The sequence below is a fragment of the Zalophus californianus genome, chromosome 10, assembly GCF_009762305.2.
Source record: "Zalophus californianus isolate mZalCal1 chromosome 10, mZalCal1.pri.v2, whole genome shotgun sequence".
In the NCBI taxonomy this organism is placed as follows: domain Eukaryota; kingdom Metazoa; phylum Chordata; class Mammalia; order Carnivora; family Otariidae; genus Zalophus; species Zalophus californianus.
Window position 1 is genome coordinate 68,437,906 of NC_045604.1, and position 25,615 is coordinate 68,463,520.

Sequence of the window (25,615 nt, forward strand, 5' to 3'; positions counted from 1 at the left end):
AAGCGTAAGAGACCGTGGCCTGCCCGAGCCACGCGGCCTCTGCTCTCCAGAGTGGGCATCTTGGTCTGTGGTTTCAGATGTCTTTTACCTCCTTACTCATTTGGAACCTCAACTGTATCTGTTAAAATTCACAATAAGCATAGTCCTTACATAATGTACGTAAGTTGGGATTTTTATGAATTGAATTACTCAGTTACTGTTCATAGGTCCTTTCATAAAATTCTTTACAAAGCAAGAAATCTGCCTTTGAAGCTCACGGTTCAGTGTAGTCCTAGGACGCCGGCCTGCTCTCTGTGTGGGGGACAAGCCCCTGGGGAGCCGTGCTGTGAATGATGCTCCTACCGGCGTAACTTCCGTTTAATTCCATCAGAGTTGAGCTGCTGTTAGATTCCTTATAAATGAAATGTGGGAATTGGTGGTTGTGGACACAAACACAATCAGCTGCTGGTGGCCCCTGGCCATCCTCCTGCGTTCCATTCCAGTCAGGGGACCTGCCCCTTTCGGCTTGTTATAGCTGAAAGAAATACTGCAGTAACAGTTTTTAAAGGTACGAAATAACTTTGTCAACAGACTTCACGTTTCTTCATCTTCCCCCTCAATCGCTCCCGGTCAGGAGGAGTTACAGCGGCTGCTGGAGCTGCTGAGGAGCCACGAGCCCCTGTCCGAGGAGCAGCTGCAGGGGCTGTGCATCGAATGGGGTGATTTCACTGCAGCCCTGGCCTCCGTCCAACCCTCTGCCAAAAGGGAAGGCTTTGTCACCGTCCCCAACGTCACCTGGGCAGATATCGGCGCCCTGGAAGATATCCGGGAGGAGCTCACCATGGCCATACTGGTAGGTGTTCTGCCGCTGGGCGCCCGGCGTGTGCACGAGGCAGCGTGTCTAAACGGGCTGGCTGTAGCTTTCTTCCGTGGGTCCTGTTAGATTCTAATTAAGCATCCAGCAGTGGTTTCTCATTCTTCTGACATCTGTTTTAGACTTATTCTCATGGTTGTGCTTGAATTCTTGGTAGTAGACGAAAAAAAAATGTAGGTTTCAACCAAGAGCCAACTGAGAAATATTTTCTCAACTCGCTCACCCTCTACGAGTCAAAGCAGTTTAGTGCCCATGAAACTTCGGATTAATTTTCATCACGTGTACTTTTCTACTTTCCTGAGCATTCTGTGGCTCATTAATGAAGGATGCTCTGCTTTGAGGTGTGGGGCTGCTGAAAGCGAAGAGCAGGGGTACGGCATGTGTCTGTGTCCCCTGACCACGCAGGGCACTCCCGCTTCTGAGCCTCACGGCACGGCCCTGCATGAAAGCTTTATAACCTGGGAATTTAGGTAGCTTAAAAAAAAAAACCATGATTTTAAGATGCTGAAGTATTGTATCCTTATGTTTAAAACGTTTTCAGGACTTATGTTTAAGTGATTTCCTCAAGAGCAGGGATTCACGTATTTGTCGCCTGTTGGCAGCGTGCATTAAGATCATTTGGACACGCAGTACAGAGTGGACATTTGTAACGACTGACGTGGGCCTTGTTGTTTACAGGCACCGGTGCGCAACCCTGATCAGTTCAGAGCTCTTGGTTTGGTGACTCCCGCTGGGGTCCTCCTGGCTGGCCCCCCCGGCTGTGGGAAAACGCTGCTGGCAAAGGTACGGTGTGCACACGGCTGCCCCTATTGTCTTTCTTGCTGTTGGGGAGGAGAGTAGGAGTTGAACCCTCAGGTTACAGCCTCTTGGAGTGGGCGGGTTTTACATAATCTCTGTCATAGGCTCATTCTAGCAGGACTGACCACTTCTTCGGGAAGGTTTCCCACTTTTATTTTAATTACAAAAAGTACATCATTGGAAATTTGCAAAAGAAAAAGATGTTTGCATCAGCCATCACCCCATCAATTCTTACACAGCATTTACTGTATTTTCTGTTGTCTGGGTTTTTATCGAGCACCGTTGTGTACTTGTGGTTTGTAGCTGATCTTCTTTCCTGCTTCACTGTAGTTATCATTTATAACTTAACATCCCTTACAATTGTTTCACAGAATTGTTCTCTTGCAATAGAAAATACAGAGAAGCCAGAGGAGCGGGACCCACTACTTACAGTCCTCTCACCACGGCTAACTGCCACTTTGTTCCGTGGTCAGTCCTTCCAGACGTTCTCCATACACGCATGTCCCGATGCACGTGTTTTGACAAATACAAGGTCTTTAATGATGCTTCCCCACAGAGCAGTATTTCTTGAATTGTCAACATATATCCGCCTCCATATTTTTTAGTATCTGTGTAGTATTCTGTCATAAAGATACTCTGTAACTTACAGAAATGATCCCCCATTGAAACAACACTACGTTGAATAGTCCCATATTTACATTTTTGTACCTCAACTGATCATTGTATTAGAATGCATTCCTAAATAATATTTCAATAAAAGGAATGCATGTTTTTAAACCTTTTGACCCATTACCACTTGATCAAAGTTACCCATTACCAGATTACATCTGCTCCATCACCAAAGTGCCTTCCAGGTGGTTTGTACAGATTCAACCCCATCAGCGTATCGTCCCCCACACCCTGAGTTAGCGAGAGCCGGTAATGCTGATTTTAATCTTTGATGGTCGGGGAGGCAAAAGTGGTATCTTACATTTTTTAATTCACATTTTAAAAATTATCAGTGGGCTTGTCAAACTATGTATTTATTGGCTATTTTCTTAATGAACTGTTTGTTCATATCCTTTGCCTGTTTTTCTATTGATATGTGTGTGATTATATAATCATTTTTCATATATTAAAATCTGTCATATTTGTAAATGTGGTTATCAGTTTAACACTTTTGACTATTCATATTTTTGACACATGGCTTTTTTGTGTTTTGGTTTTTTTTCATTTTTTTTTGAAAGATTTTATTCATTTATTTGAGAGAGAATGAGAGAAAGAGAGCATGAGAGGGAAGAGGGTCAGAGGGAGAAGCAGACTCCCTGCTGAGCAGGGGGCCCGATGCGGGACTTGATCCCGGGACTCCAGGATCATGACCTGAGCCGAAGGCAGTCGCTTAACCAACTGAGCCACCCAGGCACCCCTTTTTTTTTCGTATTTATGTGGGCAAATTTCTCAGTCTGGTTTTTTTCCTTTGGAGTCATACATGTTAGACTGCTCTTCCTTATCTGTAAGTTATGTGGGCTGTCATTTTTAATGTCTGGATAATGTTTCATCTGTAATTTACTTAGCCCTCATCAGCTTTTTAAAGTATTTGAATTACTTGTAAATAGGAAATGAAAATTAATAGCACTTTTAGTAAGTGCCACAGTGTCCACAGAATTTGTGACTGCTCAGTAAATATCCGCTAGCCACAGTAAATATCAAATATCCACGTGTCAACACACGTGAAGTTTTCCAAACTTACTGACATGACTACATTTCCTTGCTCCGTGCTTCTGGTGCTCTTCCAGGGCCTGGCTGTGCGGGAGCGTGGGAGCCGCGGAGCAGGGCACAGGGTGCCATGGACAGGGCAGCAGTTCTAGAAGGATAGAGCCAGAAGGAAGGTCATGCCTCTGAACGTGTAAATTCAGCAGGCGGATGCAGGGCCCCAGCCTGGGTGCCTTGTCACATTGGTTTGTTTTTAATTAGTTACATCTGCCTCTGAGTAGCCTTTCCACGGCAGAAGGGAGACAGCTTGGGTTATTTGAAATCCATAGACCAGGTTTTCCTCTTCTCCCTGCTCCTGCCTCCTCCGACTGCCAACAGCTTGATGCCTGTGTGTGCGCCCGCGTTCTGGCACCTGCCCGTGTGGAGTGGGGAATCTTACCGAGGATGCCGTGGGTGGCCTTCAGGCTCACTGGGCCCAGGAGCCAGGCGGTATTTGTGTGGCTGTGTACTTTTTCCTGGGAGAGGGTTCACCACTTTTTCAGATGCTCCAGGAGGTACATGCCCGAAAATCTCGAAATGGTAGAAAATGTCCTTGAATGGCAGAAGCAAATGTTACTGGAGGACGATCGTGGAACCACCTGCGGGTCAGAGCCTGGCACCCTAGACTGGGCCATAAAATGTCGATTTGGGCTAATCTTGGTGGTTTTGTTCACTCACGATCACAGTAAGATGACGTTTTCCTGAACCCTGGCACATGGGAAGCATGCGAGTAGCATGGGGTCAAGGCATGTGGTAGCCAGAGCTGGCACCCTGCACATTGATGACTGATGAGGACACTGCAGAGAGAGGAGTAAGGTCAGTGAGTGCCTGGGGCTCTGGCCTGAAGCAGACAGCTCCTGACCATGTGCAGGAGGCACAGGCCGATGTCCACGAAGAAAAAAGTGAATTGTGCTCACTGCACTTCACCGAGGAGACAGGATTTCCAACAACTTCAGGAGCTCTTGGGGGTGTTAGTGGGTTAAATCTTGGGAATCTGGAGGGTGGAAGCTGAAAACCTGATGTGAATGCGTCAGCCTTCATTAGATGTGCTCCCTGCCTCCCCTTTCCGTGTTGTGCTGAGTGAAAGCTAGGACGGGGGCCGCCGAGCACTCCCTCCGTGGCAGAGCACGCGTGCGTTCCTGTGACTTCCTTACCCTGTGCCAGCAGCTATTGGAGGCGAACCAGGCACCTCCTCTGGTGGCATTTACTGTCTGGCTGGAGAGACAGGCAGGAAACGAGTCATGCAGTAACATTGGAGGCTCAGCTACGTGAGGCTGGAAATAAGCAGATTGTGGTGATAGATTGGGTGGGAGGTGGCTGCTAGAGGTAGTGATGTCCGGGGATGCTGACCGTTGGCCGTGTCCTGAGGGACCGGCTGGCCACATGAGGCACCAGGGACAGAAGGGGAAGGCTCTTCCAGGCAGAGGGAACGGCAGTGGCCAAATCCCTGACGTGGGGAAGGGCTTGGTTGAGTTTGAGATCCAGAGAAAGCCAATGTCTGGACTACAAAGAAGCTGTCCTGTCCCAAACTACAGGCTTGTGAGCTGTGGTAAATATTTCACATTGTACTCAAAAGATGAATGCAAATCCTCAGGAAATGATAACGATTGACGTTTTTAGAAGTGTGCGAGGTGCAGTGTGAGAATGGGTCAGAGGCAAGCAGGAGGGAGAAGAAACCAGTCAGGGTCTTTTCGGTTTGGTTTGGTTTCTTTGCATAGCCAGGCAGATGATGAGGCGGTCTGCGTGAGGGGGTGTGTGGTGGAGAAGCAGAGTGGTGGACTCCTACATTTTGACATCAGAGCTAACAGAACTTTTGGGCAGATTGGATGATGTCACAAGACAGAGGGTCAAGGGGGACCCTGCGGTTTGGGGCTAAAAGCTGTTGGAGTTGGAAGTGTGGGGTGTGGAGGGAGTTGGGACAGATCCAGGTGTCCCGCTCTGGTAATGACGGATTTGAGATGCGTGTCCGATCAGGAGGGAGATGCCGAGTAGTGTGTTGGGTGTAGATCTGGAGCTCCGAGGTCAGGCTCCGAGGAGAGGAGAGGAAGGAACTCCCTTCCCTGGTCCTTGTGAAGCTCTGGGTGATTTCGCTCAGGTTTCATCTCTGCATCCAGGTGACCTTCAGGTGATCTCTGTCAGATTCTTCCACACTTATAACTGCATGTGTCTCCTTCATGCTTCTCTTTGGCTTTGAGCCATGCGGTTTAATCATTATTAAAATAATCTGGAAACACTGACCGTTGACCAAGGCTGATTGATACTGATGTTTTTGAATTTGAGGTCATGAGCAAATGATTGCTTTCACTGGGCAAGGCGTGTTGGATGCAGAGATTATGGTTCCACTGGGATTCCAAGCTGGAGCTACGAATGTGCAAATGTATGTATCTGAGCGAGTTTACAGAAACAAAACGCTGACATAAATGTTTGTGTCATCTCCATCTGATTTCTAGTCTGAGTGGTTCTTAGAAGGTTTTAGGTGAACCTTCCATTGATTTTTTTTGTTTGTTTGTTTAAGTCATTTCTCCTTTTCCCATATGTGAGCTGCATTTAATAAGGAAAACACAGCTGTAAGAGAAGGAGAACAGCATAAACTGCAAAAGCCCCTGCGCTGTCACGATTTACTGTTACTTTAGTCTATATTTGTCTCACTTGTGTCCTTTGGTTTCCTTTCCCTAGGCTGTTGCAAATGAATCCGGACTGAACTTTATATCTGTCAAGGGCCCCGAATTGCTCAACATGGTAAGTTGCTGTGGCCTCAGCCATGAGTATAACTTAGGAGACTCGCGGCCCCTCCACTTACGGGGTGGAGCATCCTCAGCCCTGGAAACGGACGGACACAGCATTTTGGTAAAACTCCGCTGCAGGCGGAATCAAGTGTGTGTAACTGCTCTCCTTAGTGAGTCTCCTCAGCTCTGAGCCTCCCGTCTTCCCACTTGCGAAATGGAAGTAACATTTAAAGTGTGTGCTCTGTGCTGAGCGTTCATCACATGCTGTACACACATGGTTGGCCCTTGAGCGGCCTGGGTTTGAGCTGCACAGGCTCACTTATGTGCGGAGACTTTTCAGTAAATATGGTCCTAGCAGAGTATTTTCCTTACGATTTCCTTAATCATATTTTCTTCTCTCCTGCTGCTAACTTTCTTGTAAGAATTCAGTGTGTGATACACAGAACATACAAAGTAGGTGTCAGTCGACTGTTTATGTTGTTGGTAAGGCTTCTGAAGGTCAACAGCAGGCTGTTAGTGGTTAGGTTTTGGGGGAGTCAAATGTTACATGTAGATTTTCGATGGCGGTGGGGAAGGGGGGTCGGCGCCTCTAACCCCATGCATTGTTCAAGGGTCACCTGCATTCTTCTTCAGCAACCCTGTGAGACACGAATTATTGTTTCCTCTGACTCCTGATTTCCAAACAAGGAAACTGAAGTCTGCAGGCAGCACGCACCTTGGCCAAAGTCCGAGGGCTGGGGGAGGAGAGCTGAGGTTTGAATCTCGGTTACGTGACTCCTCTGCTTGCCTTGCCCTCGTGTCCTGTGGCACAAACAACTTGGGTTTTTTTCTTTAAAGCAGGCTCCACACCCAGCACGGAGCCCAAAACAGGGCTTGAACTCATGACCCTGAATTCATGACCTGAGCCAAGATTAGGAGTTGGATGCTCAACCGACTGAGCCACCGAGGCGCCTCCCAAATGACTTAAGTTTTAATTAAAAAGTATTTTGGGGGGAAAATACTACCATCCTATGTAGTAACTTCTTTCTGTAATTAGGAGTTTATACAGTGTCTCAGATTTAAGAGATTTTGAATATCTTATTATCTCTTCATCCCTGTGAGAAGTAAAAATGCCATTCTGTCATGTATTCAAACGAAGAAGTGAAAGTATTATTTTTTTTTTAAGATTTTATTTATTTGACAGAGAGAGACACAGCGAGAGAGGGAACATAAGCAGGGGGAGTGGGAGAGGGGAGAAGCAGGCTTCCCGTGGAGCAGGGAGCCCAATGTGGGGCTCAATCCCAGGACCCTGGGATCATGACCTGAGCCGAAGGCAGACACTTAACAACTGAGCCACCCAGGCGCCCCTTATCGTTTGTTTGAAAAGGTCTTTTAGGGGCACCTGGCTGGCTCAGTAAGTGGAGTGTGCGACTCTTGATCTCAGGGTTATGAGTTCGAGTTTCACGTCGGGTGTAGAGATTACTTAAAAATCTTAAAAAAATTTAAAAGGCTTTTTAAATTTATCCCTCCTACCAGTTTTTATGTGTTTCCTATTCTGTGTGATACTTTCCTCCTAAAGTAAGGATTCGTATTTAGGCGTTTCCTGTGGGCTTTCTTTCTTTCTTTCTTTCTTTCTTTCTTTTTTTTTATTTATTTGACAGAGAGAGAGAGAACACACAAGCAGGGACTCGATCCCAGGACTCTGGGATCATGACCTGAGCTGAAGGCAGACGCTTAACGACTGAGCCCCCCAGGCGCCCCTCCTGTGGGATTTCTGTGTGTGTACTTCTCTTGTCCTTCATTTCGGCAGTGGAGGTGTTAGAAATGAACCTTGGCAGGAGAGGATTGATCAGGGATGAGGCTGGAAAAGAAGGTCCTGCGGGACAGTGAAGGGCCATCCTCTGCGCTAGAGCTGGGCTGTCCTCTCTAGAATCGCGGAGACCCAACAGAGGCTGTAAAGCAAGCGTGTAACATTTTGTTAACTTTATTATGAAATATCCCAAGCACAGAAGAAGTTATGAAGAGTAATGGAATGAACCCTCTGTATCTGTAACCCAGCTTTAAAAAATACACAAAACCAAGATACTCGACGCCCCTGCAGACCTTCCCTAACCATGACGCAGTTCTCTCTCCCGGAGAATTTACCATAATCCTGAATTTGGTGTTCATTAATTCTGTGTACTTTCTACATTTAATCTATATGTATTTATCCCTCAGCAACACGCAGTATTATCGTACACATTTCATCATTGTTTAAGGGACAATTGGAAATTTGAACACTGGATATTTGATGTTAAGAAAATAACTTCTAGGGGCGCCTGGGTGGCTCAGTTGGTTAGGCGACTGCCTTCGGCTCAGGTCATGATCCTGGAGTCCCAGGATCGAGTCCCACATCGGGCTCCCTGCTCAGCAGGGAGTCTGCTTCTCCCTCTGACCCTCTTCCCTCTCGTGCTCTCTCTCTCTCAAATAAAAAATAAAAAATAAAAAATAAATAACTTCTAAGGGAAGGGCGAACTCGGTGCGGGGAGGCAGAGTGCACTTGTACTAATGAGCACTGAGTAAGGCAGGGAGGTGCGCATCACCATGTGCATTCCTGAAACTAATACTACACTGTATGTTCCTGGCACTGGAATTAAAACTGAAAAAAACAAAAGGAAAACCAGTTTTAAGTGTGATGATGTCATTGTCAGAAACCATTGTTTTTCGTTAGAGATAGGGAAATATTTACAAATAAAATACGATGTCTGGGCTCTCCTTCAAAATGACAAGAACGAAAAGCGGAGCATCTGTTAGGTGAAGGTCAGGAATTGAGCAGATGATGATTGAGCTGGGTGATGGGCGTGTTTGGGGTTCAGTATACTCTTATGCCTACTTTTGTTACGTGTTTGGAACGCTTTCATAAACAGTAAAGCAAAAACAAAAATAACCGACTTTATGTAAGTGGTATGTGTTCTTTTGTAACTTGATTTTATTGTTATTTTTGTTGAACATTATAATTCTTTTAGAGTTCCTGGACCCAGTTCCGGGGGGCAAGGGATCACCCCCCCCAAAACATCGAGCAATCTCAGACACTGGCAGGGGGGTCTAAGAACTCGACTCAGGTCAACTCCGTTCTGGCACAGTCGGCCAGGACACAGCATCGGACTCCACAGGCTAGGGGCTCAGTCCTACAGCATGGTTCCCCATCCTCCACTGCAGACACCAGGCCCAGGCCCCAGGCTGTCACCAGATTGGAAGTTCCAGCAGCCTCCTCCTTCTTTTGCTAATTTGCTAGAGTAGCTCCATAACTCAAGTGTGTTGATAAAGGTTAAGATGATAAAGGATAAGAATCTACCTCCAATGAAGAGATGAATGGGGCAAAGTCCCAAACAGGAGTCTCTCGGAGCTTGGGGCCTGGCTCTGGGGTATGGGGCGGCAAACCACTTACCTGGTATGAAGGACTGAAAAACTGTTGTCTTGGGTTTTTGTGGATGTGTGATTACATGGCCATAATCGGCTGAGTCACTGACCATTGGCTGATTCAGTCTCGTACCAGGAGGTCGGGGGTGAGGACTGAAAATTCCATTCCTCTGACCACACATCCTCCTGGCAGCCAGCCCTGCCCTTGGGTGGGGTCCAAATTCACCTTGATTAGCAAGACCTTTTACTTTTGTGGCCCTGAGGGTTCTCAGAAACCGTGGATGAAGACCAGATATATCTGAGTGACCTAATAAATATTTCTTCTGAATCATTCTATCGAAGATTTTATTTTGGTTGGTATGTTTCCCTCGAGGTCATTAGTCTTCTGTGTGGTATTCCACTAAATGGATATCACCACACTTTAAAAAAATGAGCTGCTTTCTTGATGGATGTTTAGGTTGAACATTATATACGCATGTATACATATATTTGGGAGCTGTTTCCCAAGGGTGTGTACATGAGGACAATTGCTGTCTCTTCTAGAGCGTGTGCACTTTCAAAAATAGTTTTGCCAGCTTTTTTCCCAAGGTGGTTGTTGCTGAGTTACATGTCCCCCAGCTGTGATTGGGGGTCCCCATGGCCTCACCAGCGCCGTGGTGTCAGATCTGAGAAGTGCGATGGTCATCTCATGGTGGTCTCACCTGTTCTCTAGGGAGAGGTGTGGGAAGAGGTCTGCGGCAGAGTCCAGCATGACTGGGGCAGAGATGAGGTGGTCTGTTGAGGAAGATTGACCTCTCAGGGTTAGAAAATGCATTTGCTCTGGGGAATTTCAGACTCAGGGGGTCTGGAGATGTCCAGCAGATGCGTGGATGTAAGTCTGGAGCGTTGAGATTTGGGGTGGCACCTGAAACCCTGGGAACGGGCCGTGTCTACTAGGGGGTGCGTTGAGCGGGGCCCCTGATGGCTCTGGGGCAAGGAAGGAAAAGTTGGCAAAGCAGGCTGGTCTCCTGAAGGGGGAGGACGCCCAGGACTTTCTAAGCCTGAAAACCTTGGGGCCGGGGGGCGGCTAACTTCTTCAACCTTGTCAGTGTAACCAGACCGAGTACCAGGAACTGAAAGTAGGACCTTGGGTTTGGCAACTAGAAGGTCGTTAGTGACTTTAGGGAGAGTATTTTCACTAATTGTGTTTGCAAAAGCTAGATTATCAAGGTTCAAAACTGAATGGCAGGGGTGCCTGGGTGGCTCAGTTGGTTAGGCGTCCGCCTTTGGCTCAGGTCATGATCTCAGGGTCCTGGAATCAAGTCCTGCAGCGGGCTCCCTGCTCGGCGGGGGGTCTGCTTCTCCCTCTCCCTCTGTTGCTCCTGCTCCTGCTCCTGCTCTCTCTCTCTCTCTGTATCTCTGTGTCTCAAATGAATTAATAAAACTTAAATACAGAATTAGAAATGATAGGTATAGTCTCCTTACTTGAAATATTTCTTAAAGGCCAACATAGTGGGGTTTTCTTTTATTTTTAATCAGTGTTGCCTTTGTTAAGATTAACTGACCTTTTAATGTGTCCTTTTGAAACTTGAGGTTTACCTTCCCCTAAATTAAGTTTTTCTTTTCTTGGTCGTTGTGGTTTGCCAAGTCCACAGTCCTTGTGTCATGTTCACTGTCCCCGTCTGTCCCCGTGGGAGACTTTACCTCTGACAACTCACGGCTAGCTTTTCTTGTAAATGTCTGATGATGTTGGTTCGGCGTTCCAGACGGAACTTGTTCTGACTTAGATTCTTTAGGAACCCGAACCAGTCTACTGTATTTGTGCAGAGTGCACGGTGTGACGATGGAGATGAACATGCAAGTGCTGTGTCCTCCTGAGGACTTCCCGCTACAACGCGGCGAAGGTGCACAAGCTGCAGGTTACAGTAGTAGAGACGCCATGACGGAGAGGAGTCGGCAGACAATCGGGAGACCTGGGCACGGGCTGGGAAACAGCACAGACGTGAGAAGCACAATGAGCAGAAGTACCAAGAAAGGACAGGGCGGCCGTGAGGGAAGGCAGTTCTGCTCATGGGAAACTTACACTTTTGTCACTGTCGTCCGTGATGTGCCTCATGCCTGTGTGACTTTACCATAAAACAGTACAGCGGATACTTGTAGTTTTCAGATTCTGTCTGATTCAGCTGTTGTATTATGAAAAACCTGCTTTTCTTAGTTAACCAGTTCGAAATTTTACAAGAACAATTTTTTACACTTCGCCAACAGTGAGAACATATTCTCACATGTGACTTTCTAATGTTATAGCTGCCTGTGAATTGCTGTATTTCCTGACCGATCTTACTGTTCTATATTTTGATTTTGTTTTTTGGTTTTTTTTTAAGTTTTTATTTATTTAAGTCATCTCTACACCCAATACGGGGATCGAACTCATGGCCCCGAACTCGAGAGTTGCACGCTCCTCTGATAGAGCCAGCCAGCCCTTGATTTAGACCAACGTACAGTATGTCATACGAAGCCTTTGGAGGCCTCGCTGGCTCGCCTGCCTCCTCTGATGGTGTATGATGGCAGCATGACCGTGTGGAAAACATGGCAGAGCGGCAAACAGCCGTTACAACACGGCTGAAGTCACGAGAGTTACAGCTGGGTGTCTTATGTGATCAAGCTTAGGAGATCGGTTCTAAAACACAATAGGATTATGGGATTATTTTTGACCTGGAGGAGACCTTACATTCACTTTGCAAACAAGGAAATGTATAAGCATCAGTAATAGCTGATTTTATTACATTGAGCCACACGTTGGCTGTTGTTGTGCATCAAAAATGGGTGCCTGTCAGCAGCTGCATGTGGTTCAACCAAATACTTCTTGGACTCTGATACCTACCTGTCGTTTAGAACTAGTTTTACCGAGATTTGGCTGCAACCGAAGGGCTGACCAGTCTGTGTTTCTGTTGTGTCAGTATGTCGGTGAGAGCGAGCGCGCAGTCCGCCAGGTGTTCCAGCGAGCCAGGAGCTCCGCGCCCTGCGTCATCTTCTTTGACGAAGTGGACGCCCTGTGCCCTCGAAGGTCAGACCGGGAGGTAGGTGTAAGTGCCCTAATAAACCTTTTGTGAGTTCTGACAAAGTTGTTCCCCAAGAACACTGCAATTCTTGCAGTGAAGAAACCTGGTAATTCGAAATGAGGGCCTGGGGGTGACAGTTGGTTTTTCTTGGCCTCTGCTTCCATTTCTGCCTACATGATTTTGGTTGCACTGGTCTGGTTCACGCAGGCGAGCGGTTGGGAACGGGAATGACGTGGCTTCGAAGAGCCTGCCTTGTGATCGTGACTCTCTTCTGACACATGGTTTCTGGAGACAGGAGAAAATGTAATTTAACATCCCCTCGAAATAGGGCTGGGCTTTAAGACTCAGCCGTGCTCCTTGTCTGCACCGGACACCCCTGTGTCACTGGGCTGAGTCACAGTTGGTAGGAATTTCGTTGCGGTGAGCTTCTAGAGTGCTGTTATCACGGGGACGCTTGTCTCCGAGTCCACAGCCGAACAAAGCCTCCCGTAAGCAACAGACGGCCTTTCTGAAACAGGTAGCAGAGACTCTCTGATAAGGACATTCATGGCGAGATGACTAAGCAGGTGATTTTATTTCTTTTGTGATTTTTCTTCACATAGTTGTTCTGTGCGTGCCTGGAAGTTTGTAAAACAGTTACTAAATGCCTCATTTTGCTCACAATCTCCAGAAGCCTTCCAGAGTCGCAAGAACAAAACTCATGTCCGTATGACCCATGTCACAGCAAGATTGTTTCCTCATCCAGGAGTGCTCACTAGCGTCCCAGAAAATCCCTCCCCAGTCTTGTCTCTCATGGTGACATCTGTGGCCGGGGCAGAGGCCCTTCCCCGGTTGTCCTGGTTGCTGTGACGTTCTAAATCCCATGTAGGATTCAGAGCCAAGCACTGCCCTTTATAGCCTGCTGGTTGGGGCGTGGTACGCTCTGGGTCTGACTCCTTTTTATCTCCTCTGTGGCTCCGCATAAGCCCTTCATTTGTCAGCAGCCCCGTCCTTGGTTTGCAGCCAGCCACCTGTCATCGGCTGGGAGGTTAATTTGCAGGGGTGCACCGAGTGCGTGCAGTCCGCCGCCTGCCTCGGAGAGTCTGCGGCCCAGGAGCCGCGCTCCTGACGTCTGGCTTCTCTTGCCCTCTCTTGGATGTGTACAAACACAGTTTCCGTATTCCAGTACATGTGTTATGCTTTTTTGACATTTTCACGTGAGGGGAATTCTGAAAATATGTTAAATTTGAATGTATTCTTTTCTTATACAGGTTATACATGAACACGTACTTAGAACAAAATTCAAATACAAGTGTTAAGAGATGGAGAGTCTTTCTTCCCAATTTTCTCCCTGTTACTCTCCTTGGAGGTTACTGTTGCCACCACTTTTGTGTGTGGTATTTGTCATTCTAAAACTGTCTGTAAACTTAAAAACATGTATGACTTACATCTGTTTTTTTATATAAATGCGGTCATTCATCTTGATGATTTTCCCATGTACTTAATAACTTTTTTTTTTTAAAGATTTTATTTATTTGTCAGAGAGAGACAACACAAGCAGGGGGAGTGGGAGAGGGAGAAGCAGGCTTCCCACGGAGCAGGGAGCCTGATGCGGCGCTCGGTCCCAGGACCCTGGGATCATGACCTGAGCTCAAGGCAGACGCTTAACCGACTGAGCCACCCAGGCGTCCCTAATAACTTAATTTTTAACGATTGCATAAATATTCCACAGTCTGGAAATAGAAGTATTTCTTGAATCACACTGTTTCCAGTTGTTTCTCTTACAAACAGAACTGAAGTGACATTCTTATCACATATTTCTGTGCATGTGGGAGAGTTTTAGAAGTGGAATATCAGCGTAGATGTATATGCATTGTTTTTTTTTTTTTAAGATTTTATTTATTTATCTGACAGCAGGAGAGCACAAGCAGGGGGAGCAGCAGGTATAGGGAGAAGGAGACTCCCCACTGAGCAGGGAGCCCGATGTGGGGCTCCATCCCAGGACCCTGGGATCATGACCTGAGCCAGAGGCAGACGCTTAACCAACTGAGCCACCCAGGCGCCCCTTGCATTATGTTCTGAAAGCTAACACTGAGTCATCCTTCACAAAAACTACCAGTTACACATGCCCGCCAACAGTGCGTGAAAATAACCATCTCCTGTACCTTTGTCAGCAATGGGTAACACCCAACTTAAAATTGTTGTCAATTTTATTGGCAAAACATGGTATTAAATCTTAGTATTTGTGTCCCCGATTATCAGTAAGGTTGATTGTCTTCAGTGAACGTGTATTTCATCTTCTATAATTTGCCTGATCAGATACATTGACCCTTTTTCTCTTAAAATTTTGTTTTGATTTCTAGGAGCTTTTACGTGTTCCAGAAAGAGTCCATTGTCCAGTTATGTGTGTTGGTGCTGTTTTTCTCTGTCTTTTCACTTACCTTTAATTTGTTTACTACATACAGTGTTGTTTTTTTTTAAGATTTTATTTATTTGAGAGAGAGAGAATGAGAGATAGCACGAGAGGGAAGAGGGTCAGAGGGAGAAGCAGACTCCCCACTGAGCAGGGAGCCCGATGTGGGACTCGATCCCGGGACTCTCGGATCATGACCCGAGCCGAAGGCAGTCGCCCAACCAACTGAGCCACCCAGGTTATAATTTTAATATAGTAAAACCGGTCATCCTGTTCCTACACTGATTCTGAGGGTTTCGTCTTGTTGAGGTAGGACAGGGTTTGGTTGTTGCCCCATGTTGCTGTATTGTTTTGAGTGTGGATTATAATTATCTTCATCCTCTGATTTGTTGGTGTCACGTCTCCCCGGAGTGGTGACGTGTGCCAGCTACTTTCTGGGGAAATCCTCAGGTAAACTCATGACCACCTCTGCCCATGGACTTTCTGTTGAAGAAGGGTGGTCATGACAGATGCACAGAGACCCACAGACGCACATACAGAGAAACACACGCAGACACAGACAGACACGTAGAGACACACAGACACAGACTCCCCACTTCTCTTGTCTCCTCCATTGTGCATTTAGAACAGTTCTGTGTCCGAGTGAGTTACCTGTCTGTCCACCACCTCCCCGGTCCTTTCTCTTGGATGTTGCCCCAGGGTAGCTCTGCTTTGTACTGTGGGCTTCCAGGAAAAGAGGAAAAGCCTCCGTGCCCCAGCCCAAAGATCAGGAGCATCTCACATCCTGGGGGATCTCTCCACACTGAGTCTACACTTGACCCATGGAAATCCACTGCGGCCAGCAGATCTTTGAATAACTCGGAGGCAGGAGACTCAGGTCAGCCAGGCCTGTGTGTGTCTAGCTGAGAGGCCTGGACAGGTGGTCTCTCTGAGCCTTAGCTTCCTCCTTCTGGAAGAGGGGACACCAGGACTTGGGGGAGTTCCTGATGAGAATGTGTTTTTTTTTTCTTTTTTTTCTATTTTTTTATTGTTATGTTAATCACCATATATTACATCATTAGTTTTTGGTGCTGATGAGAATGTGTTTTGCACAGCGCCTCTCAGAAAATGATCACCGTTACATCTTGACCGGAGTTTTCATTCCAGTTAGCAAATTGTTGTTTTGTATGGAAAAACGTGGTGTGGTTTTTCTTTTGTTGGGAACTGATGGAGCTGTCTTTATTGATTTTTAGACAGGGGCAAGTGTCCGGGTGGTGAATCAGCTACTTACGGAGATGGACGGTCTCGAAGCGCGGCAGGCGGTGTTCATTATGGCAGCCACCAACCGGCCAGGTGAGGAGAAGTCATGGGATTTACATACATCCTAGTAATGGAAGATGACATTTAGGAAACCGCTTTCGGGCTCATAAGTTGAAATAAAACCTTAGGAAGCTCCTGTGTAAGCTAGAGTAAAGAACATAGTATTACCGCCCAGATTTCATGAGATTTTTTTTTTCTGTGTTGGCGCTCCGAAGGTAGTCCAGTTGGCAGAAAGCTCAGAATGTACACTCGTGACCATACAAGTGTTATCAGAATTTATGTCCTATGGTTTCTCTCAAGCTCATAGGAAACAAGATCCAGACGCTTCTCACTCTATCTGAAGGTCAAGGATTTATATCGGCATCATGTCCTTATACCTGCATTGAACTAGTACTTCAAGTTGTGTGTAAGCCTCAGAGCCGCGAGGGGTGTAGAAGGGGCTCCACACTTCACACGTGCTTCGGGTGCTCTCCCTGTGGGTCCCTCATTCTCTTCCTGTGTTGTTGTTTAACCCTCTGCCGTCCATGGGAGCCTCTGGCTGTCGCAGCTGCCCTTGCATCGACCCGGGTGTTACCTGCATGGGCCGGCAGTCCAGCTGATGAAATTGTTCTTTCAGGTCTCAAAAGTTACTTTGGAAGGTGAAACCTTCCTGAATTATGTGCCACTTCATTTTCAGATGAAAAATTGACAGATGTTACGGTTTAGACTTTGATGATTGTAAAGTACTGTCTTTGGAGTCCGACGGCGCCAGGTTTGAAGCCTGACTGTGGCCCTTCGTCTCTTGCCGTTCTGTTCCATCCCCAGCCGGTCTGACTGCTGAGGAGTCAACTGTGGTTCAGCTCCTACACTGACCACACGGAGCTGGCGTCAGATCCTGTGAGTCCGGGGTCCTCCCCACCCCCGATGTCCATGCGAGTGGTGTCTCCGGGACCCCCGCACGTCTGACCAGCCAGCTTGCAGCTCAACAGTGGATGGATGGATTTCCTGTGTAGGAAAGCGCCATACACTTGGCCTTTAAGCAGCACAGATTTCAGTGACGTCGGTCCACTTGTACAGTTTTCTCGCTGAACACAGTGTAGTCCTATAAACGCATTTTCTCCTCCTAATGATTTCGTTAATATTCTCTCTACTTTATTATAAGAATAGAGCACAACATAGAGAGCACTCAAAATACGTGTTAATTGACTTGACGTTATCGGCATGGCTTCCAGTCAACAGTAGCTACTGGAAGGTTTTTGGGGAATCGAAGGTTACACGCAGACTTCTGAGGCAGGGGACGGTCGGCACCCCTAACCCTAGGTTGTTGGAGGGTCACTGTACTTAAAGTTGCAAGTTGTTGTAAAGGATGCACGTTGGGCCAGGCCAGGGGCAGTGCAGGCCCTCGGTGCCCTCTCCCCTTGGAGCTGGGGCACACCCCCCTCCTGGCCCCAGTGTGCTCATCAACCATGAAGCTCTCCCGAGCTTTGCTTCCAGAGAGAGTTTCTGTGGGGGTTTTATTATATAGTTGTGGTTGACTAAAGTCCATCTCCATTGCCGCCCCTTCTCCACGGGGGTCTGGCTCCAAATTCCAGCCCCTCTAATCGCAGGTTTGATCTTTCTGCTACCTGGCCCATCCTGGAGTTATCTTGGGACCAACCTTGAGTCCTCTCATTAGCGTAACAAAGACTCCATTCCCTCAGGAAATTCCGGGGGTTGTTGAAGCTTTCTGACTGGAAGGAAGAGCAAGTGTATTCATCACACATCAGCCTCGGCACACCTTCCTTCATCCTGCTCACCACCGTCTCTTCTGGGAGATGAGGAGAGTGATACCCACTTGGCAGGAGTGTCGTACAGGTCACGTGATGCTGGCAGCCGAGTCTCCCAGGGGGTGTGGCAAGTAGTTGCTCGGTGACTTTAATCATTGCCAAGAGCTCTTTGGGTGACCGTGTGGGAGCAGTCATGAGGCCGCGCACTCACGGCCGTCCTGGAAGAAGCCTGGGACATCTCAGATTTGCACAGAATCACACCCTACCTTTTCTAAGTAGATACAGATTTCCAGAAGACACTCCGGTCTGTAATAAGCCATTCTGTCTTCCGCTCTCACTGTTTTCGTGTTTGGTTACTGTAAACACTTCAGCTTAATCTCTGTACCTAGTGAATAAATAGCAGGTCCTTCAATGTCCCTAGGTTTTACTCTAATCCTCTCCTTCCAAACGGCACAGGAGCATTTCCTTTCCTCTGGGTCATGTTTCTGATCTCTAGCACCTCTGAATTCTTTACAGTTCTCTGGATTCTTTGTTGTAAAACCAAGGACTGAGTAGACTCGAGGACTGAGACTGAGTCGTCTGGGCTGAGTTGAGCCAGTGGTTAAGAATGACAGGAAGGCGGTGCTGTGTTTTGTCCCCTCCCGTGTCCCTCACATTGTCTTCCTCGCTCTGCCCCTCCCCCATCCCTCTGTCCCGAGGGCAGATCCCACTGCCTTCCCACCTACAGAAATCCAGAAGTAGGTGTTCTAGATCTTTCACCCGTATGCCTGCATGGGGCAGTTCTGTTCCCTTGTGTGCTGTCCTGTGACACTGTTTGATTGTTTATGACTGGCTTTTTTCCCCAGCTTTCAGAAATCTCTTCTTTCCTGATGACTTTTGCCACATTACAAATTACTGCAGTATTTAGTGGCTTAAAATCACCAATTTTGCCATGCCCACAATTTTATGGGTCAGGGACTCAGGAAGGGCTTGTCTAGAGGTCCCCCTGTGATCCACACGTCCTCAGCTGGCGTGGCTGGGCCCGAGGACCCCCTTCCCTGGCCACACTGTGGCATCTCTGTCCCCCTCCTCCACTCATTGTCCTCTTTCTGGGCCTCCGTGTGGCTTCCCCTGGGGGTTCTGCGTCCTCGTTCTCACGTGATCAGTGGGTTCCAAGAGACCAGGGTGGAAGCCTCCATGTATCCTGAAGGCACCGCTGGGGGCAGAGACAGGGAGGCTCGGCTCTAAGAGCAGGGGATGGGGGGAATGTGAAAAACTGGGTGAGTTGAACTCTTCGAACATACGTTTCTGTCCTCACATTCTCTGTTTCATCGAGCATGTTGTAGCTTCCCCACTCCATCTGGTGTTGAAGATCCGTCACATCAGTGTCATGTTCTTTAATTTCTCAGCAGATTCACTCCGTCATCAAATACTTACTGGGTTTTTACTACACGCCTGGCCCTACTAAGCTTTGGGAATTAAGAGGCTAACAATTCAAAAGAATTGTATGTATCCTGATTTGGGGTCAGGGCACCTGGAGTAAATGATAGACAACCAGGGTCAGAGGGTAGAAAATGATGGGTAGTTGGAGAGGAATGCTAATTGAGATATGATGGGTCCTGGAAGGGTTCTTCAGGAGTAGTCTGTGAGCACATGTAGCCGGGAAGCAGGGGGGCGAGATCACCTGGCTCGGGGGGTCCCAGACAGACCAGGTTTGGCTGCTCACCACACACAACCAAAGGCAGAGGGGCAGGTGGTGGTCAAACAGGAAAGGAGTCTATTTCAGTGAGGCCAACACCGGGAAGACGGGGCTGGCATCTTAAAGACAGTCTCCAAAGTGCTGCAGATACCTCCAGGTTTGCATAAGACAGGTGTGGGACAAAGGTCGTGGGGGGTCCGTGCTGGTGGGCAGTGAAGGTCGGTCATTGTCTTGGGGTCAGTCCTGAGTGGGGTCTTGCCGGCTCCGGGCAGTCCCTATTGCTTAAGGGGTTAGTTTCAGTTCCTACCCGGAGATGCTCCGCCTCCTGGGCTTTTTTTGCCTGAGTTAAGAGGTAAGCTGGAAAGAAGAGCTATTCTGTTAAAAGTACAGACTGAGGTCAGAATGGAGGCGGTTAAACTCAAAGGATATGAAGGATGGAGCCATGCAGAGTCTGAGAGGAGAGCGCTCCAGGTAGAGAGCAGTGTGAGGATATTTGCCATGTCGCAGAACCAGCCGGAAGTCAGGGTGCCTGCCGTGAGATGAGCGGGCATGGGGGGAACACAGGGCCTTGGAGGCCACGGAAGGCACTCGTGTGTTCTGCTGAAATGGGAAGCCCTTGGGGGGTTTTGAGTGAGGAAGTGGTACCATCTCATTTTCGTTCGTATTTCTATTTTTATAAAATCTGTGACTACTTTTAGTTTTTTTACTTTGTATTTGGAAATAATTATAAATTCACAGGAAATTATAAAAAGTGCATTAGGGTTCCATGTACCCAGTTTATCTTAATTGTTATATTTTATATAACTGTGGCACTGTGCACCATGTCAAAACCAGGAAACATGTTTGTATAACGTGTTTATTTCTGTGCAGTTTCACACACGTGTAGATTCCTGTAATGACCATAGCAGTTGAGATGAGAACGATTCCATCAGCACCGAGATCTCCCACGTGCTGCCCTGAATAGAAACGCCCGCTCCACCCGTAACTCCAGGCAACCACTAACCTGCCCTCTCACCTACACTAGGTCACTTCAGGAGTTTGTATGATCAAGGGATCACACAAAACGTGACCTTTTAGGTTGGCTGTGTGCACCTCGAATAATGCCCTTGAGATGGATTCAGATTATTGTGGGGATCAGCAGTTTACTCCTGTTTAGGGCTGGGTTGTATGGGGTGGGGGGCAGTTTGACCTTTCTCTTCAAGGGCAACTTTATGGTTGTTTCCACTCTTTGTTACACATGCCATGAACCTCTGTGTGAATAGGTTCTTGCCTGGACCTAAGGTTTGATTTCTCTGGAATAAATGTCTAGGAGTACAGTGGCTGGGTCATATGGGAAGTATATGGTCAGTTTTTCAAAGAGCTTGTCAACCCTTTTTCCAGAGTGGCTGTACCATGTGACATCTCTGTCAGTAATGGCGTGAGAGATCCAGCTTGTTTGCTTTCTTCCAGTATTTTGTGTTGTCACTATATTTTACACTAAGCGATAAAATACAGTGATATCACATCACAGTTGAAATTTGTATTCCTCTAATGGCTCATGAGCCATTAGAACATCTTTTCGTGTGTTTACTTACCATCTTGTATCTTCTTCATTCAAGCATCTCTTGTGTCCTTTGCCCATTTTCTAAAATTGGACTGCATTTTTTTTCTTAAGATTTTATTTTTAAGTAATCTATACTCACAATCCTGAGATCAAGAGTCAACACGCTCCACTGACTGAGCCAGCCAGGTGCCCCTGGACTGCTTTTTTTTTTAAGAGTTCTTTATATATTCTAGATATGAGTCCTTTGTCATTTATGTGATTTGCAATATTTTGTCTCATTCTGCAGCTTATTTTTTCATCCTCTTAACAACAAAGAGACTCCATGTATTTTTTTAAGTATTTATTTAAGTAATCTCTATACCCTATGGGGGCTTGAATTTACGACCCCAGGATCAAGAGTTGCACACTCAGAAGACTGAATCAGTCAGGGCGCCCCTTCAGTGTATTAATATTTTCCTTTATATATTCTGCTTTGGGGTGCATTTCTAAGAACTATTTTTAGTTTTATGTCCCCCAAATTTTCTCCAGTATTTTCTTCTAAAAGTTCTATGGTTTTACGTTTTTACATTTAAAGTCTGTAATCTGTTTTTAATCAACTTTTATTTGAGGTATAGAACTTAAGTCTAAGTTCATTTTCCCTCTATGAATCCAATTCCTCCATCATTTTTGAAGACTATCCTTCATTCAGTCACTTTTGCACCTTTGTCAAAACTCAGTTGGCATATACCAGCAATGGACAATTAGAATTTGAAATTAAAAACAATACCATTGCTGCGCCTGGGTGGCTCAGTCAGGTAAGCATCTGACTCTTGGTTTCAGCTCAAGTCATGATCTCAGGTTCGTGAGATGGAGTCCCACATGGGGCTCCATGCTCAGTGGGGCGTCTGCTTCTCTCTTTCTCCCTCTGCCTCTCGCCCTGCTCACGTTCTATGTCTCCCTCTCTCTCAAATAAAAATAACAAATCTTAAGAAAAAAATGATCTGTATGAGGAAAAGGACAAAACTCTAATGAGAGAAATCAAAGAAGATACAAGTAAACGGAGAGATAGCTCATGTTCGTAGATAAGAAAACTGAATACTGTCAAGATTGTCAGTCTTCCCAACTTGATTTATAGATTCAGTGCAGTCCTAATCACAATCATAGCAGGTTATTTTATGGATATTGACAAACATTCTAGAGTTTGTATGGAGACGCAAAGGCCCAGGATGGCTAACACAATATTGAAGGAGAAGAAGAGTTGAAGGACTGACACTACCTGACTTCAAGACTTAGTGTAAAAGCTACAGTAATCCAGACGGTGTGGTATTGGTGAAGAATAAAAGAAAGAAATCAGTGGAACAGAACAGAAGCCAGAAGTAGACCCACACAAATATAGTCAGCTGGTTTTTTATAAATGAGCAAAGGCAATTGAATGGAGAAAGGATAATCTTTTCAAGAAATGGTGCTGGAAGAACTGGATCCTCACATGCCAAAAATGACTCTAGACATAGTTCTTAACCCCTTTTACAAAAATTATCTCAAAATGGATCATAGACCCAAATGTACAGTACAAAACAATAAAACTAGAAGAGAGAAGGAGAAAATCCAAGTGACCTTGTGTTTGGTGATGACTTTTAGATACAACACCCAAAGCACAATCCATGAAGGAAAAAAATTGGTATGTGGAACTTCATTACAGTGAGAAACTCCTTCTATGAAAGACATGGTTAAGAGAATAAAAAGACAAGGCAGAAACTGGAAGAAAATATTTGCAGAACACATACCTGGTAAAGGGCTGTGCAATGGCCTGAATGTTGTGTCCCCCACCCCAAATTTATTATGTGGAAATCATTACCCCAGACGTCAGGATATAGGAGATGGGGCCTTTGGTAATGAGGTCACGTGGCTGGGCCTTCACCAGTGGGATTAGTGCCCTTATAAAGGGGCACAATGAGAAGGTGGCACAGTCTGCAGCCCACAAGAGGGCTCTCCCTGGAACCCAGCCACGTGGCACCCTGACCTCAGACTTCCAGCCTCCAGAACTCTGAGAAACAAACTTCTGTTGTGTACGAAGCACTCAGTCTGTGGTACTTTGTTATAAGAACCTAAATTGACTAAGGTTGATATCCAAAATAGACAAAGAACTCTTAAAAACTCAACAGTGAGAAAACAGATGTACTAAAGATCTAAGCAGACTCCTCACCAGAGAAGATGTACAGATGGCAAATACATACATGGAAAGATGTTCAGCGGCATCGTATGTTATGAGGGAAATGCAAATTAAAACAAGAGCTACCGTTGCACACCTATTGGGATGGCTGAAATCCAAACAGACAATGTTAAATGCTGACAAGAATGTGGAGCCACAGGAGCTCGCTCTCAGTGGTGGTGGGAATGCAAAAGGGTGCAGCTACCCGAAAGACTGGCAGCTTCTTTAAAAATGCAAGAGGGACAGCCATCGGGCTCAGTCGGTGGAGTGTGTGACTCTTGATCTCAGGCTTGTGAGTTCGATCCCCACATTGGGTGTAGATATTACTTAAAAATAAAATCTTTGAAAGAAAGAAAGAAACATCCTTACCATAGAGTCCCTAACTTGTAATTGTGGGTGTCTTGATACTCCTTTCAGTCCTGTCCGGTTTGCTGCACATATTTTGCAGTTCTCTTGTGCATGTTCATTTAGAATTGTCTTCTAGTGGCCTGATCTTTATGTTCTGTCATTACGTTATGTCCTTCTCAGTCCCTGGCCAGTTTCTTTTTTCTGAAATGTATTTTATCTGCTGTTAATATAGCCATTTCTGATTTCTTTTGATTGATGTTTCCGTGGTATATCTTTTCTATCCATTTACTTTCAACCTATTGATGTCATTACATGTGAACTGAAGTTTCTTATAAACAGCATATAAGGTCATTTTTAAAATCCACTCTGTCAATTTCTGCCTTTTATTTGGTATATTTAGACCATTTACACTTAGTGTACATTTTTACTCTTCCCATAGTTTTTTCTTTTCTGATGTTCCTAATTTTTTTTCTATCATTTCCTTTTTGTTTTAGGAACTTCCTTGAGCTATTCTTTTTTTCCAAGGTATGGAAGAAAATTTATTTAGTTTTGTGAGGCTTTACTTTCACAATAATACGTACTCTTGGCACTGTAAGACCCTATTAAAGTTTCATAAATTGCCTTAGTAAGGTAAATACTTAGGTTGATTTTATGAGACTTTCAAACATTTAAGTTTGAGAAAGTTAATGGTTTCCAGAAGTTGCACAGATGATGACAATTAAAACAGTAAAATAAAGAATAAGACTTTCTTAACACCCCTAATAACATAGTAAGTTGCAATTTCTAATCAAACACCTATTTCTAGGTTATATTCATTTTGATCTCTTATTTTCCATTTTAAACTCTGGTATTTTCTTCTGAATATAGGTTACAAATAATCTTTTGTATTAACTCCCGGTTTTAATACCACAAAGTCACCTGTTTTACCTTGACTATATTTTTATCATTTAGTGGAGGATACACTTTTTTTAAACTAGTTATACTCCAGTAACTTTGTGAATGAAAAGAAGGGGAAGAAAACTAAGAACAAATAATGGAGTCATTCTTTCACTGATCCTCATCCAATTTCAGGAAAATCACTTCCCAAAAGCAGCAATTCTAGTAAATCTCTCCATGTCTAAAAAGAAACTGAAAAGGGAAATCATGGGAAACCTGTAATAGTTTACTAGATATTGTGTGCTGTTAGTAGCTCAACACTGGTAATACTTGATAATCGAGAGTAAATTAACAGGCTAACATTTAAAAATGTATACTTTAATAAGCCTATAAACAATTAGGTAAGCTTGTGGAGAAGCTGACCAAGATACATATATTAGGAGATACACTTGTCCATCTAAATTTTCTAGATTTTTTTTTTTTTTTGGCAGAGTATTTATTCGAGTTGTTTACTATATAATTTCTCATGTGCCATTTTGGAAGTTCTTTATTGTAAAGACTAGTTTTTTGTCTGATGAGAAACAGCAGCCACACTGTCTGATTATTCTGGACCTCCACATTGGATAAATTTCAGTTTCTTCTTGAGATAAGAGTTTCCTTCTGTATTTCTGAGGTAATGTTTTTATTATTTCTGCAGTGTCTGGTGGACACTGATGCACCAGCAAATCTGGGGATTTACTTCCCTTAGAATGCTGTGAAATTGAAGAAGAGTGAGACCGTGGTCCTGCTGATCTCAAAACTTCTGATACGTTAGGTTTAGGATTGTCTCTTCTGTCAGGGAACCTTATTAATGGAGAATGTGGCTTGACCACCTGAACGACCCTGCTGGCAGATGCCATCTTACTGCCCATCATGACCCCAGGATGGGGCAACAGCTTCTGGGGCGCTCACTAGGTGCAGAGATAACCGAAGTCCTCCTTGAGCTATTCTTTTAGGTATGTTCAGCTTGTAGCAAATTTTCT

At 45.6% G+C, this 25,615-nt stretch overlaps 1 protein-coding gene and 1 pseudogene across 5 annotated transcripts in view; one reads left to right on the forward strand and one right to left on the reverse strand.

Annotated features, from left to right (window-relative positions):
* Positions 1-25,615, forward strand: part of NVL (nuclear VCP like) — a 99,538-nt gene that overhangs the window by 35,250 nt on the left and 38,673 nt on the right. For all 5 annotated transcript variants that reach the window (XR_003523306.2, XM_027613194.1, XM_027613195.1 and 2 more), the window contains 5 exons: positions 614-832; positions 1,532-1,636; positions 6,059-6,121; positions 12,423-12,542; positions 16,149-16,248. Coding sequence is in view for 4 of the 5 variants with exons in the window: in XM_027613194.1 (XP_027468995.1) it covers positions 614-832; positions 1,532-1,636; positions 6,059-6,121; positions 12,423-12,542; positions 16,149-16,248 (607 nt within the window). In the remaining variant the exon portion in view is untranslated. The remainder of the gene's footprint in view (positions 1-613; positions 833-1,531; positions 1,637-6,058; positions 6,122-12,422; positions 12,543-16,148; positions 16,249-25,615) is intronic.
* LOC113933261 lies at positions 25,195-25,507 on the reverse strand (annotated as a pseudogene).